The 15,932-nt window shown below is 40.8% G+C and overlaps 1 protein-coding gene across 6 annotated transcripts in view; it reads right to left on the bottom strand.

Annotated features, from left to right (window-relative positions):
* Positions 1-15,932, bottom strand: part of PLEKHA7 (pleckstrin homology domain containing A7) — a 199,055-nt gene that overhangs the window by 52,947 nt on the left and 130,176 nt on the right. For 3 of the 6 annotated variants that reach the window (XM_044425604.1, XM_044425601.1, XM_044425602.1), the window contains exon 8: positions 6,569-6,747. In XM_044425604.1, coding sequence (XP_044281539.1) covers positions 6,569-6,747 — 179 coding nt within the window. Of the gene's footprint in view, positions 1-6,568; positions 6,748-11,414; positions 13,640-14,111; positions 14,131-15,932 lie in introns of those variants that run through there. The other 3 variants (XM_044425606.1, XM_044425605.1, XM_044425603.1) reach the window with 3 other exon arrangements.

Raw genomic sequence — 15,932 nt, 5'->3', positions numbered from 1 at the left:
TGGCCATCTGTGCATCACACATATGGGTGCTGCGTCTGAGCAGTGCCTAGGGCCAGAAAGATTAGAAAGCTAACGGTTTTTGGCAGGAAAGCTCCGCTCCCCTCTCCCTCAGTACTAGATATAGAGTGGAGTGTCTGCCATTTTCTTAGTCTTTGGAAGACCGATCATTCGCCCCCTTTTGGGAGAGAAAAATATTACAATAAGTTCATCATATACCATGGCTATAAAAGCATGGTACCAACAGACGAATCCACTCAGCAACACTGAGTGGGGCCGGCGGGTGGGTTGTGTGAATGCACAGATGGCCACTCGAAGAGCAACAGTTACAGGTCAGCAACCTGCTTTTCTTCGTCGTGGCCTCTGTGCATCACACATATGGGTGACTAGCAAGCTTACCAGACTCGGAGGAGGGAGGTGTCGTCAGTGAAGAATAGCTGAGAGGACCGCTCTGCCAAAAGAACAATCCTGTCTGGCATACACGTCAAGGAGATAATGCTTGGTGAAGGTACACAGAGCAGCCCAGGTTGCAGCTCTGCAGATATCTTGAATTGGGATTCCTGAGGCGAAGGCAGATGATGCCGCTACTGCTCGTGTGCAGTGACCCTTCGGAGAGATAGGTAAGTCCATCTTTGCTAGTTGATATGCCAACACGATAGTTTGAACAATCCATTTAGACAGTCTTTGAGACGTGACCAGAGAGCCCTTGTCTTGTTCAGAATATTTCACAAAGAGTCGATTAGAGCATCTAAAAGACTCTGTACGTGACCTGTAGAATGCCAAGCAATGCCAAACATCGAGAGTATGTAGGAATCTTTCAATTGGGTTCGATGGTGATAGAAAGAAAGCAGGTAAGATGATCTCCTGTTTCATATGGAACAGAGTGGCAACTTTAGGCAAAAATGTCGACTCCATCCGAAGACCTTTTCCTTATGGAAATTCAAATACGGTGGATCTACTCAAACAGCACAAAGTTCACTAGCACTTCGAGCCAACGTGACGACTATGAGAAAGGCAGTCTTCCAAGATACTAGCCGTAAGTCAATAGTTGCCAGAGGTTCAAAGGGAGCTCTAGTAAGTGCCTGCAGTACAACTGAAAGGCTCCACGTCGGCATAACAGGACGAATTGAAGGATGAAGGTTTTGCAGTCCCTTGATGAATCATCTAACCACCGGCTGAGAGAAAACAGATGAGCCCTGTATTGTACCACAATAATGCGAAATCACGGCTGCATAAACCTTTATGGATGAAGGTTTAAGTCCCAAACGATGCAACTCTAAAAGAAATTGTAAAATGTTCTCGATAGAAGCCAGTCCAGGAACAAACGAGTGACATTCAGTGAAAGATGAGAATTGACGCCACTTTGCCGCACAGGATCTCCGTGCTGACAGTCTTAGAGCAGATTCAAGAATTCTTTGAATATCTGGATCGAGAATGGTCAATCCCAAAGTTAATCCCATCGGGTCCAAGGAAGCAAGCAAATGCACAGTTCCGTAAGTGGGAATTTCCGATGCTTGAGATGTTGTTGGTACCGAGTCAGTATCGAGAGTCAGCGGATTCGCCAAGCTGTGAGGTTCAGAGAAGTTAAATCACTCCATCTTGTTAATAGATGTGGTATTGATGGGAGACGAAGAAATATGCCGTCTGACAGCCGCAGAAGAGTGGAGAACCACGGCTGGCGAGACCACCATGGAGTTATCAGGATTCCTGTGGCATTGTCTTGGGCTATCTTCGAGACAACTCTCATCAAGAGTGGAATTGGAGGAAAGGCGTAAAAGTTCATGTTGTCCCACGGGATCACGAGAGTATCTCCTGCTGACCCCGGTCCGATGCCTGCCCTGGAGCAAAACAGTTCGCATACCCTGTTCACATGGGTAGCAAACAAGTCCATGTCCGGATGTCCCCAAAGACGGAAGAGCTGATCGCAAATGTGTTAGTCCAACTCCCATTCGTGAGTTGTCGACATCTGTCTGCTCAACATATTGGCTTCTTCGTTGTTGGTACCCACTAGGTGAACTGCCAGCAGAGTTATGTCCCTCGGGATATACCAATCCCAAATCTTCATCGACAGGCAGGACAGGGCAGCTGACTTTGTCCCACCCTGTTTGTTGACATAGAACACGGCGGGTATGATGTCTGATGCAATCTGGACTACTTGTCGTCAAGGAGTATTCTTGAATGATCGTAGAGTGTTGAAGATTGCTAAGAGTTTGAGAAAATTGATGTGTCTTCTTGTTTCCTGTCAGTCCCAAGCGCCCTGGGTGCAAAGTCCTGCACATACTGCACCCCAACCGATCAACGATGCATTGGTGTAGTGGATTACGGTCGGCTGAGGCGGCCGGAACGGGACACCTACATTCAAATTGTCTGGTATAGTCCACCATGACAGGGAACGCAGAACAGGCAGCGGAAGCCGGATTAGCTTGTTGGGTGAATCCCGCTGTGGATGAAATGATCTGTTGAAGAACAGTTGAAGAGGATGAAGTCGAAGTCTGGCGTATGCAACGATGGCAACCGAAGCGGCCATTTGGCCCATGAGTTTCTGAATGGAAAGAGCCTGGTACCGTCTTGTCTCGTCAAATCCAATGAATACATGCACAGAGACCGTCTTGATGGGTCGGAGGAAGAAATGCCCTCATTAGGGTAGAATTGAGACAAGCTCCAATGAAGTCGATCACCTGTGCGGGAACAAGGAACGATTTTTCATGATTAATACAAAGTCCAAGATCGTCCAGTAGAGCACAAGTTGTATGGACTGCTGAGAAAAGGCTATTCCTAGTCTGGGAAACGATAAGCTAGTCATCCAGATAAAGATATACTTGGATACCCTGAAGCCGCAGATATGCACACATCAGAGCCATGCATTTCATGAAGACTCGCGGAGCAGTGGCCAGTCCGAATGGGAGGACACTGAATTCAAATATGTCGGATCCGACAGTGAAACGTAAAGGTGTCTGTGACAAGGATGAATTGAGATAGGAAAATAAGCATCCTTTAAGTCCAGTGAGGTGAACCAATCCTCTCTCCTCAGAAGGATATTTTGAAGAGTGGTCATCCGAAATTTCTTAGGTTTGATAAACCTATTAATGTTTCATAAGTCCAGGATAGGACGGAGACCACCATCCCGCTTAGGGATTGTAAAATATCTCGAACAGAATCTGTGGACTCCCTCAGAACGAGAGAGCTGGCAAATCACTCCTTCATGAAGTAGCTGACGAACTTCGTCTTGTAACACTGGCGAGCATGGCATAAATCGAATCAGACTCGATGGAGGAACTACGTTGAATTCTATTCTGTATCTGAGTTGTATGATGGATAAACCCACCGGTCAGATGTGATGGACTCCCAAATGGGGAGTCGGCTTTGCAGCCAATCCCCAAATGGGAGAGAGAAAGGTGGGAATTGAAGAGATGGAGAGGTTCGCCGGGCCCGTCACCGCTGGCGCTTATCATTGTCAAAGTTGCGATGGCCCTGCAAGAAGCATTGCTGCGGCTGCTGCTTTCTGCGCTGCTGGTACTGTTGCCATGGTTGGAATTGCTGGCGATATGATGGACGGGACCAGGACCACTTATGCCTTTGTTGTGTTGGGATCTCCATATGACAAGCTGTCATTTGCGACTCGTGAATGGCCTTGAGCTTGTGGTCCGTCCTGGTGTGGAAGAGTCCCGTTCCATTGAATGGCATCTCGATTCTACGCTTCATCTCCTCTGGGAAATTGCAGCTCCTCAGCCAAGCGTGCCAACGGAGGAAGATTGCACTGACCAGGGCCCTGGAGTCGGTGTCTACATGATGCCGTGCAGCTGAAGGTTGTTGTATGGCCACTTGCATTGCTTCCTTTATGAATACTTTGGCCAAGTCCACTTGGTGGTCAGGCAGAGAAGAGGCGATATTCTCAAGCTTCTGCATGATAATGAATTGGTATTGTGCAAGTGTCGCCTCATAGTTCGATATGTGGAGGCCGAGTCCAGAGGCCGCATAGACCCAGCACGCTAGCATATCGATCTTCCTGCCCTCCTTGTCACGAGGAGCTGTGTGGCCCCTCGATTCCCTGCCCTGGGATGACTCGACCACCATCGAGTTCGGTTTTGGATGACGCAGGAGGAATGGAATATCCTCCTCCTGACCCAGTACATTGCCTCATAGCGACAAGACGTGGCCTGCGGCTGAGCTGGTAGATTCCAAGGCTGAACCATCGCTTGGCGAAGTGTGGTTATAAGGGGTAGTACGATGGCCGCTGATTGCTCACCCCTGACAATGTCGTAGAACTTATCGGTGCTGGGATCGGGCTGATGTTGTGCCTCGATCTCCAGTGACCGAACAAGCCTAGACATGAGTTCCCTGAAAGTAATGTGGGGCTCATCTGGGGACCCTGGGCCCTGAGAATGGCCACATCAGGGGAGGTAGAGTCTGCCTCCGACTCATCCGAGTCGCCCTCGTAGCGGTAGTGCCCGCTGGATGATGAATTCCCCGGTGAAGTGGGGTGTCTCCGTTCCCTACGGCCAGACGTGAACGGTGCCTCCCTCAGGGCCGATGGTGATGGATGGTCCCGTGCTGATGAGTAATAGCCAAAGCAGTGGTATTCGCCCCAGCCCATGAAGCCTCCGTAGCTGGGTTGGTCCCATTCTTCAGCATGCCTGTCAGCGGAACGGCTCCGGTGCTGTGGTGGCAAAAAAGTCTCTGCGACTGGTCCAAATGGAGGCATCAGGGTTGGTGAGCGGGCTCTTGGCGGGGAGTCACAGATTTCCCCGTCTGAGATAGACTTGCACATCGGCGCCTCAGATCATCGAGGGGATGCACTCTCAGCCCGCACGACCTGTCTGGGGGATCCCGGTGGAGTGACCTGCATGGTCGATTGCAGGGCCGGTCCCAATGGACATGGTGGAGGTGCAGCAGAGGCCAAGGCAGGGTGCTGAGAAGGCGCAGCCAAGACAGAGGCAGAGCGCTGTGGAGGCGCGGCCGAAGCAGAGCCAGGCTTTGAGACCAGCTGGTCTGACTGCATCAGGGCCTGGTCCCAGAGCAGTTTACGGAGACTATTCTCCTGGTTCTTCCTGGCCTGCTTGGTGAAGGCCAAGCAATGGCCACACTTGTCCATTCTGTGCCCCTCGCCAAGGCAGAGAAGGCACAGATCGTGCAGGTCCGTGGGGGATATCTTGGAACCACACTCCGCACATTTGCGAAAGGCCGCTCACTGCGCCATCACAAAAGAGAAGAAGAGTAGATAGTGCAGAGGGAATAGATCATCTTTTTGGTTTTTTTTTTTAAGGGAGAACAAGAGAGAGATAGCTTCGTAACAAGGGAAAAAAACTTGGAAATACAAGGGAAAGAACTTAGAAATACAAGAGAACAATCAATGAAGTTAACTAGGCAAGGAAAGTAGTCAATCTGAGAGCGAAGAGGCACGAGGGACAGCAAATGGTGATTGCAAAAGACTGAGAAAATGGCGGACACTCCACTCTATATATAGTACTGAGGGGGAGGGGAGTGGAGTTTTCCTGCCAAAAACTGTTAGCTTTCTAATCTTTCTGACCCTAGGCACTGCGCAGGCGCAGCACCCATATGTGTGATGCACAGAGGCCACAATGAAGAATAAAGAAATCTATCATGTTAGGTATTAAAATCAGTAAATGTCTAGGTATACAGATGAAAATGGTACCTGTCATATCGCACTGGGGACAGAATTCCAAAGGCGAAGCATCATAGCTCATCAGTATCTTTTTTAATGTATCAAAAGTATTTTTTAATGTACCAAATGTTTATTTATTTATTTATCTAGCTATCAAATAAATTCAATATATTAAGCTCTGGCCTATTACTTATTGCTAGAATGTTTGTTGTCAGAAGAAAAACCAGGATAGTATAGCTTGGCATAGAAGATTAAGTTAGTCACAAAGAATAACAATTACAAAATCTGGAGTAATACTGGAGTAATTTGGAAATAATACAGGAGAATGAAAGTACCAGATTATACACAAGAATTGGCAAATGCAAGAAAGGAAGCAATTTGTTCTTTTATTTTGCATTTATAACCAGCTCTGCTATTTCTGCCACACAGAATCCAACTTGCCAAGCCTCCAGCAGAAGCAGTAGAAAAAGAACAAAACAGGGTAGCTGGGGCCAGTGTGCTTGAGCTTTTCAGCTTCAAGCCTATGGCCTAGTGGGACTACAGCTTTCAGGTTCACCCCTCAGTCTGTGGATGCAGATGGTTAGAATGCAGCAGAGGAGAACATTTTACTCCTTCAGCATAATTAGGGGCTGTGGCCAAGGAAGGGCCTAATCCATTTTAGGATTCCATCACCTCAGGGATTTTCTTCATGTTAGTCTCTCCACTATCGGCAGATTCAGTGCTCTGCACATTTTTCTAACTTTGTAATACAACAATGCTCTCTTCTTAAAGTGCCAAACAACCTGCCGTACCTGACCTAAGGCACAGCTTTGACATGTGGCATTTAAACCTAATACCTTAAAATTAAATGTTTAGAAGTATGTTATTGCAAAAGGTTATTTTTAACATTTCACTGATATATGAAAGAAGTATCATTTAGTTAAAATGTAAGTAAATCCCAAAACTTGCCTCTTTGGTGATGAGCGAGTTTGCATAAGGGCAGCTTGATTCATAGCCCGGATCCAGCCATTCATATCTTCTTGAGTATCTGCACTAAAGTAGTATGTGCGCATCCCTGAATGCTCTGCCTGAGAGCCAATAACAGAACTCTTATTATAGATATATGCCCTCATGCCTGTATGGACAGCCTGTAGGAAGAGAAAGAGAGATAGATCAGATATATTTAAAGGACACAGAATACACAAGTCTCCAAAATGCCACACTAATGTACAGTATTTCTAGATAATCAGATGGCCTTTACATCTAAAAAGAGGGTTATAGTAAGCTGCCTTGAGATCCTTGGTGGGAAAAAAGTGGGGTATAAACACGATAAATAATCACAGAGCAGAAATCTGACATCCATCAAGCACATATGCATAGCACCCATGTGCATTTTTTCATAGTACTGCAACACCATTGCAGAATTTTATCTGAGCTTCGTACTAGTAATTGTAACTTTTTATGATGTTCTTCCTACCTTATGCATTTCATTTACTGCATACATTACACAAAAGAGGCTAATGGTGTGTTTGCTCATTCTTTTGTTGAATTTATTAATGTAAATATATTTTATAAGTCACTGGATGAGGGATAATAATGACAATAAAAGTAGATTAAAATTCTTATGATGCCTTGCATTTTGTTTTAAAAGTATGTTTGTGATTTTTAATAGAAAATACTTTCCATTTTTATTATCCTATACAAGTATTTTAAAAATTTTGTTGCAAAATTACTAAAGATTGACTAACCTTAACTATAGTTCTGAGATTATATCCATTAAAATATGTGTCCATAAATTCATTAAACAGTTAACCATACAAAATAATTATTTTTAAAAGCCTAGACAGAATGCATGGAGCCAATAGGTTGGAGCTACATTACTATAGCACACTGCTGCACTGGATTTACAAGCCATGCTGCTAATAGCAATAACATGCAAGGATGGAGAGGGCAGAGTACAAAGACTTGATAGGGAAAAACAAACCTAAAAACCTTGAATGGAAATTTCACTAAATCAATACAATTAAGTTACGTTTACACAAAATGCATGCCACAGTAACACAGACAAAGAGACATATCCTAATGCCAAGTCAAAAATGATGTTGTAAGCTTCCATTAACAAGGTTACACAAAAACCATTCAATTCTGCTCAGTTTCAAGATCAACATCCAGAAGGGAAAGAATGTGGTTATACAAATACAGCCAGCATGTTTTACTTGTAGGCTGACAGCAGCAAAGGGTTCTGATATTGGGCATCCAAAGCAACAAGCCACACACATGAAACAAAAATCCTTTGTAGCTTACTAAGTAAAACTCAACAGTAACAAGAACATCCTGCCATTGTTGGCTCATGTCCAACAGAAGAGCTTCACAATTTGTATATGCATGAAAATGGCAGCCCAGTGTCTTGCAGTGTTCATCCATACACTCATGGCCCAGGGTCTCAACAGTTCCCTTTCTCTGTGCTAAATCCCACCCATGTCATACAAGAGCTTCAAAAAGGAGAAAATTTTGCACTGAAACTGCGGGATGTGAGAAAAGTAATCCCACAGGAACATCATGGAAGGAAAGTAAGTCCATGGAAAGGAAAGTTCCATAGGAGGAAAGTAATTCCCCTTTCTGTATATCACATGGGCCTGATCAAAACTGGACACACCAACTTAGAGCATGTGTGGTCTGGTGGTTAGTGTGTTGGACAAGGAACCCAGGTGACCTAGGGTCTCCTAGGAACCCAGACTAGTTCTGGTCCCCACTCAGCCATGAAACTCACAGGGTAACTTTGAGTCAGTCAGTCACTCTTAGCCTAATCTACTGCACAGTGCTGTTGTGAGGATAAAGTGGAACTATGCAAGGCATCTTGGAGTCCTCACAAGAGGAAAAAAGGTGTGATAAAAATGTAATAATATAATGCTAGAGACTCTGCTTTGTGCATTACAGGGATACTATGGGTTAATATATATATACCTGCTATTCCGGTAGGTGTAAAGTAGCCCATTTTGAGGGTATACTCAAAGGATGTTACAACTTAATCTGAGACACTATGGGCCTTCAGTGTTCACTAACAAAAACACAACAACATTCTGTTTCTTTGTTTGCAACATACAGTCAAACCAGTTGGCAGACATCACTCCTCTATCTTCCACCTGTATCTTCTCCAGGTTTCAGTCACTGGCAACCACTGACTACCTCATTTATGTTCAATATGCTTTGTGCCTGCTGAACACAGGTGTACTAAGGTACTGAACATTTACTGTGCTTGCTCCTTCCTAATGAAGGAACATATCCAGACTCATGAAATTGAATACTGGTGCATGAAGCTTTATCTTATGGCATTTCTGGAGGCTTGGAGGATATATATACTACTGTGCCTAAGTTATTCCTTTCTCTGCCTGTTCAATCTTCCTGTTCCCAAGAACAGAGAGTTTGAGCGACACCTGCAAGAACGTCATTTTTCCCACTTTTGTTGGATACATTTTACTGGAATAAACAATTTGGGACTTCTAACATGTGATTCACACCTAATACTGTCCCTATACAGGGATATAATTCAAACCCTGAAAAGGCCCAAGGTGAGGGCAAAAGGGGTTCCCTGGTGATTAGAGTAATGATTCCTGAGTTATGAAACAAAAAGGTGGATTTTCATAAGCCAAACATGGAGTGGGACAATCCATCTGCTTTGGAAAACTGGAGGACTCATAGCATGAGCAATGTTGGTTGAAGGTTGTTTGAAGTCACCAAGAGGGGATAACTTTAGATATCAGAAAAGATGTGTGTTTTAAAAACACCTCAGAATATGTTTAGCAGAAAGCCTATTGGCATGGGGAAGGAAATGGGTAGAATATGGACAGAAGTTTCATTTCATTCAGCCAAATGTATGAGGCAGGCTGTTACATATATTTATTTAAATAGCTAACCCATTTTTAAAGGGGAGAGTCAGAATATTACTCTATTAGAAGCACATATGTATATATTTCTGAGCATGCACAGAGGAATAAATATAGGGCCTATTTTGATGCAACACTAAACCATAGTTTAGATTTAAGAACTGCAGTGAACATGAGCCATAGTGAAGCTCTGGGTTCACAATCTCCACTCTTCTACTTGCAGAAGAAGAAATCACAAAGCTTCAGTTTTCTATTTTAAACTGACTGGAATTAGGTGGAAGAAAAATAGCAACAAGCAAGCTGGACAAACATTAGGAAAGTATTAAAATGTTGATATTTGGCTTGACAATCACAGCAATTTAAAATTGCAGCTAACTGCAGTGTGAGAGAAAGAAAAGTTACAGACTGAATAAAAAATCTATTTCTTCCACTATGTTAAAATATATGGAATGATTATAAAAGATAGGCATAGTGCAAATTTATAAAAAGAATAAATATGACAACATTGGTTATCTAAGGAAATATGAAAAGAGAGGACAACACTGGCAGTTAAAAACGATAGGTAAGTGACAAAATAAATTGAGGGGCCTTAAAAAAAGGAAAACTAGAAGCCTGGTATGATTTTAAAAATGTGTGAGGAAAAATTCTGACAGCCGAACCTAAATTCAAAGAAATAACTAGTTATTTCAACTGTGAGGAAAAAAATGAAATTTTAAAATAAAGGAAGAGATTTTTTAACGCAAAGAAACAGATAGTGGGAGAATGAAACAAAAAAGCTGGAAACAAAATAGACAAATGGCAATCATTTCCTTGGGTATCCACTTATGAGTATCTAATTTCAAAACTTGGTTTAATGTCTGGTTTCAACTTTCAGTTTATGTAGCAATTCATATAATTCCAGTTCAGCTTTTACAGACTACAGTTTGTATAGAGCCTCTCTTTTCCTGCCAAAGGATTAGACTGAAGGATAAATTTACCATTCTTGCTTGGCTTCAAAAACACAATGACAGTTTTGACTGCGCAAAACATTTCTAATCTTGTGTGAAACCTCCTATAAGATCTCAGCTACACATAATACTCAAATTGCTGAGTGTTATCAGACTACTAAAGCCTCATAAAAACAATAACCCCAACCTCTATAAACATGCAGACCTTTTCAATATGAAGTCTTCCCCTAGTATTACTACACTTAGTATTTTGTGAAGTGTTGAATTCACTGCTTTCCTTTTATAGAGAGCACTGAAACTGTCTAAGTGCTGGGCTATCCTTCATTTAAATTAACCTACAGAAAAATCATTTTCATTTCTTTCAAAGTTCAACACAAGGTGAACTGTTTTGGCTGCAATTCTTCTGTTAACTTCTCCATCATGGACTGCATTAGATGAAGTAGGTTAACTGCATTTTTGTTTGGGTCATTGTCTATTACTCATGTTCTGCATTGTAATCTGAATAGGATGAATGACTGCAATAAAATTTGACTGGCTGATTGAAACTATCCATTCTAACATGCTCCTCCCTCTAAGGACGTAATCACTTAAAAAAAAACCAGACACAGCTAATATATTGTGTTTCATTAACAACAAGCTAAAATGGCAGTCAGCAGCAGCAGTTAAAGAAAGCATACTTACAATATTTGAATAAGTAACAAATGCAGTGACAACAGTAAGTAAACCCTTGACATTGTAAGGGCTATCTCCAGCATGTATGACTGATGACATTAAAAAGTGTTGTCCAAATAATGCCAGTTATCTCTTAGCAGCGCACCAAACAAGCAACACAAACACATGTGAGAGTCAACATGAGGACAATCAATGATAGGAATACTCAAGATTTCAGTGCTCTTAAATTGTGACTAAGTACCTCTAAAGCACAACAGTCTGCGATACAACACATAAACATTCACAATAGGGACGAAAATATAATGTTGGTACCTATTCATGCATTCAGGTGCCCTTACACTGGACAGAGGGAGAAGGAAAGGCAGGTTCTCTCTCATATTGCACAGAAGGAGAAATGAAGAGCAAACCCCAAAAGCATAAAACAAGGACAAAATGTTAAAAGAGCAGAAATCCTACAAAAATATTCATAGAAAGTTGACATAACGAATAAACAGGCAAAATTACTCCTTTTCACAAAATGCCTGTATTTTTCAGGAGTCTAACTACTCAAAATGCCCAATCTTAATTCCTTCCATGGAAAAGAACAAAAGCAATTTTAAATGCAATCAACTTGGTAGTTCTGAAAGGGAACAATTAAGAATTGGTTGGCCAATTTAACTGTACTCATTGCCAAGGAGCTCTGTAAGTTCCTAGCAGTTTGCCTTCCAAGTTGCCATCTGCCTCTTTCTGATCAGCCAATCTAAAACAATACAGAAGCTCACAGGAAATATGCAATAAATCCACTTGATTTGCCTATATTAAGATCTCTGCAGCTAACTACAAGAGACCATATTTAAGGTACAAGAAAACAGTTTAAAATGCAAAGTTGTACAGCTGAGTAATGTACAATAAATACTTTTTGGGTCCTAATGTTCTTTGCAAAGGAAAACGGTGTGTATGTGCATGTGCGCCTGTCTCAGATAAGCATGAATTTTATTTTAAAATAATTAAATACAAAGGCCTTCTAAATATCCTGCAATATTTTTGAAATGTGCCCTACTTTTCAAGAAAGGAACGGGTTGGACTGACCGCATTCACTTCATCAACATTATTTTGGGCTGAAATCCTATACATACTTACCTGGATGTAAGTCCTATTGAATGCAAAATGCATTGTTTCTGAGTAGATAAGTATAGGACTGCAGTTATAATTATTTAAAAAATATCTCTTCATTGTAACATTATAGCTAGGCTTTATTTTGTGGATAAAGAAGCAATATGTCAATATTTATGGCACAATAAACATTTTCGAAAAGAAAGTGCAAACATTTAGGAAGGCTATACCTTGAATACTTTTTACAGATCAAATTGACTACTATGAAACATTCAATAGACGAATATAGGTATTTCCTAATGTTATACGATACTATTTACTTGAATGTCTGAATAATTTAAATTTACTCCTGCATAATTATGTTTATGATTGCAGTCATATTAGAATGCATTCTAATAAAAGAGACAATAAAAATCCAAAAGTTGCAATTATTTCTTATATATAATACATGAATTCAGATGCAGCATTGGAAAACGAATTATATTGTGTTAGCCCTTAGTTTACAGAAAAGAGAACAGTGCTGCAAATAAGATAAATAACTAGATAGCTGGCATTTAAGGGCCCATTTAAGTATCAATATTTTAAGCTACAACCTGAACATCTGGAATGAACTGATTATAATGGAAGCTGTGAAGAAAGGCAGTATATAAACAAAATAAAATCTTCCTGATAAATGAACATTACAATTATTGAGTTAAATACAACTTTTCCTTTTCTCTAAGAAGGGCTTTTTCTTCAGTTAAAGCAATGCTTTTGCGGGGGAAGGCAACTTACATAGGAAGACTTTTGTCCCCAACGCATGTGAAAGGGCTTATATTTCTATTAATTTATCCTTGCATAGATCCCATCCCCCACAAATACACTTCTAAGATACGTTTAGTCTGCTTTAAAATTTCAAGATGCATTTAACAGCACTCAGCAAATTAAATGGATTTCATAGGTAATGAGTGATAAAATTCTAGTCTGACAGAACTTTTGGTACTTCTGAGCTGATGAAATGAAACACTACAATAAGCCATTTTAAAATACTGCTTTGCAACTCCTAGAGTAAATTAATACTTTGCCCTCCTAGATAGTAATGTACATATTTGCACTGAAGTGAGGCAGCAAGATACTTGCATATAAACCTGGGATGAAAGAGCAGACAAATTATTGAAACAGAAGAATATAAATACTGCAGGCCATGTAAAATATCAAGTGGATACTTTTATAAATTAATTTATGATGCCTAATATTTACCAAAGATGAAGTCACAATTTAACAAATGTGATAGATATCAATTCAAGAATGAATATAGTTTTAACTTCCAGGGGAATGGCAACTTGAATGGCAACAGCTTGATGCCACTCCTTTCCTTATCGCGTTCAGGAAGGTATAAATTGCTTCTCGAGAGTTATTTTTGCCTCTCTGGCAGGTGAGCATAAAGATTTTGTTTATTGCTCTGATAATGTTACTTCCAGTAAGGTTACTTCAAATGAGGTCAGAGTCTCCCCCCACCCCACCCCGCCAACATGTACTTTCACTTTTGTTTTCTTTCTCTCTTCTTTTTCTTTTTATTATTCTATTTTGCATTGTTTTTCTGTTTTTGCCAAGGGATGAACAGTAACACTTTAATTTGCTGCAGTTTGGATTTTTAAGGCATTTTCTGTCTGCATACTTTAAAGGGATTCTGAAATGGATAATCGGATGACTAACGAAATTTTAATGCAGGCTGTTTAAAGTTTCTGTCTTAGAACTAAAAATTGAGAAGTGTGGTTGGTGTAAACTGGGCTTGGCATGAGAATACTAGCTGGGAGTACTGTGGCTTTTTAATTGAAGAATAACTGCATCCTCCAGACAGCCTGGATTTGAGGCTAAGATTCTTTCACAAGGCATTCCTGTTTGTATGCAGTATTTGAAACAGATATTTTACAATACCTTGTTTTACTTGTAATAAGATCTTATTTTGCAAAATCTTTGGTATTACTGAAGAAATTAACTACAGACATTTCCAACTGTTGTGACTGAGATTACAGTGTGCTGGGTGAGATGATCTCTCCTTTTCTCCATCATCATTTTCTGAGAAGAGGCTGCCTATGGGAGTTGAAAGATTCTTTGTCACTGTTGCTGATCCGACTTTTTTTTAAAAGGCAACTGTATCTCCCCAGGGCTCTGACAGGAAGGGGAGGTGTGATCTTTTGGATATGTTCCATCTCTGATCTCTTTGCTTAAGGCTTTATGGAGAAAATGAAGTCCTGAGGCTGGGGCAAAGTGAGTTGGACTTCAGCATCACCTTGAGAAAAGGGAAGGCTGAGGCCCCCTGCTGTGAAAGCAAAGCTTGAACAATGTTTCTATTAAACAAAACAACTTATGAAGCCATAGACTGATTGAAGATCTGTTCGAATAAGTAGTGTATTATAGACTGATTAACTGATTTTACTTAATTTTGCTTTTGCTTTTTCTGCTTTTTTGTTTTTGTTTTCCTTCTCTCTCTCCTTTTCCTTTTCTTTCTTAACCTCTGTAATCTCTCCTTCCTTTTCATCATCATCAAAGTCTGCACTGCTTTTGAAGCTTTGTTGAATTGTGAAATTATTTTAAAAAGCAAAAATAAAAAGAAAAGAAGAAAGAAAAATAAAAAATAAAAAGAATGTATACAGTTTTAATTAGAAGGATTTTGGATGTAATATAGATGTATTAACTTTTGCCATCACCAAGATGAGTTCCTCTTTAAACAATTTTTCTTCTGGTAGATCATAAGCATGTATACTTCTAATATTAGCCACTGTGTGTCATCTAATATTCTTTTGTAGGGACAATCCTAATCTACAAGTAGTGCCTAATCACAAAAATAAAATAAAAAAATCTGAGTTTAAAAGAATAGCTATAAACAAAACATAGTTCTTGCTTTTTTTAACTGACAATGAAATAAAACTCCTGAACTTTGCTCTTATTTCTAAGACAGATCAAGGATTCAGTCATGCACAACATTCACAAAATGCAGCATTACATGTTCTTTAGTGGGGAAATATGTTCAAATATTTAAAATTAGGCTGAAGCATTCAGCACACTGTAGCAGCAAACCCTAAATTCAAAATGATTTCCCAAATCTAGTCAAATTAATGCTGGGCATTTTTGACAGTCACCTCTTGTGTGACTGGAACACACTTCTGCATGTGCCTGGAGAGAGAACCCCTTTTTCCACAACACCCCACCCCTCCAATCTTGGAATACAAGAGCTGCTGTTAAAAGGCAGAGCTTAAAAGCCTCCTCACACAAGCAGAGCAAGCAACTTTGTCAGTCTTCATTGTGGCTGAAGTATTACTACTATTACTACTTTTAAAGGTAATTTGCTACTTAGGTTTAAGTCCAGGATGGCCTCCCCTCTAGATGGTTCCATGACCAACTGATGTAAAATATTGACCAAGAATGTAGATATGTCATCCTAAAAAAAATTAGAAGGCTTCAAGTCTACATGAAAGATCTGCACACACAGAAGGACTCTCCGTATTTCCCTTCCAACTGCAGCTTATCCCATTGCATCAGATACAAGTCAAGGATGAGCAAACTGGCTTTCCAAAGAAGATTTTCTGGAAGACCTGGAGGCTGGGAAAGGAAGGAGGAGTTCAGATGCATGTGCAGAATCGCTATGACTCTACATATACATGAAATGTATGTGAGGAAGTGAGACAATATTGCCAAAGTCACACGATATTTCTAAAATGTGGCAGGTTTATATGTTAAATCATCACAAGCTTTGCA

Source organism: Varanus komodoensis, unplaced genomic scaffold (genome assembly GCF_004798865.1).
Source record: "Varanus komodoensis strain SLA01 unplaced genomic scaffold, ASM479886v1 scaffold16, whole genome shotgun sequence".
In the NCBI taxonomy this organism is placed as follows: Eukaryota; Metazoa; Chordata; class Lepidosauria; order Squamata; family Varanidae; genus Varanus; species Varanus komodoensis.
This window is presented reverse-complemented; position numbering and strand designations above follow the sequence as displayed.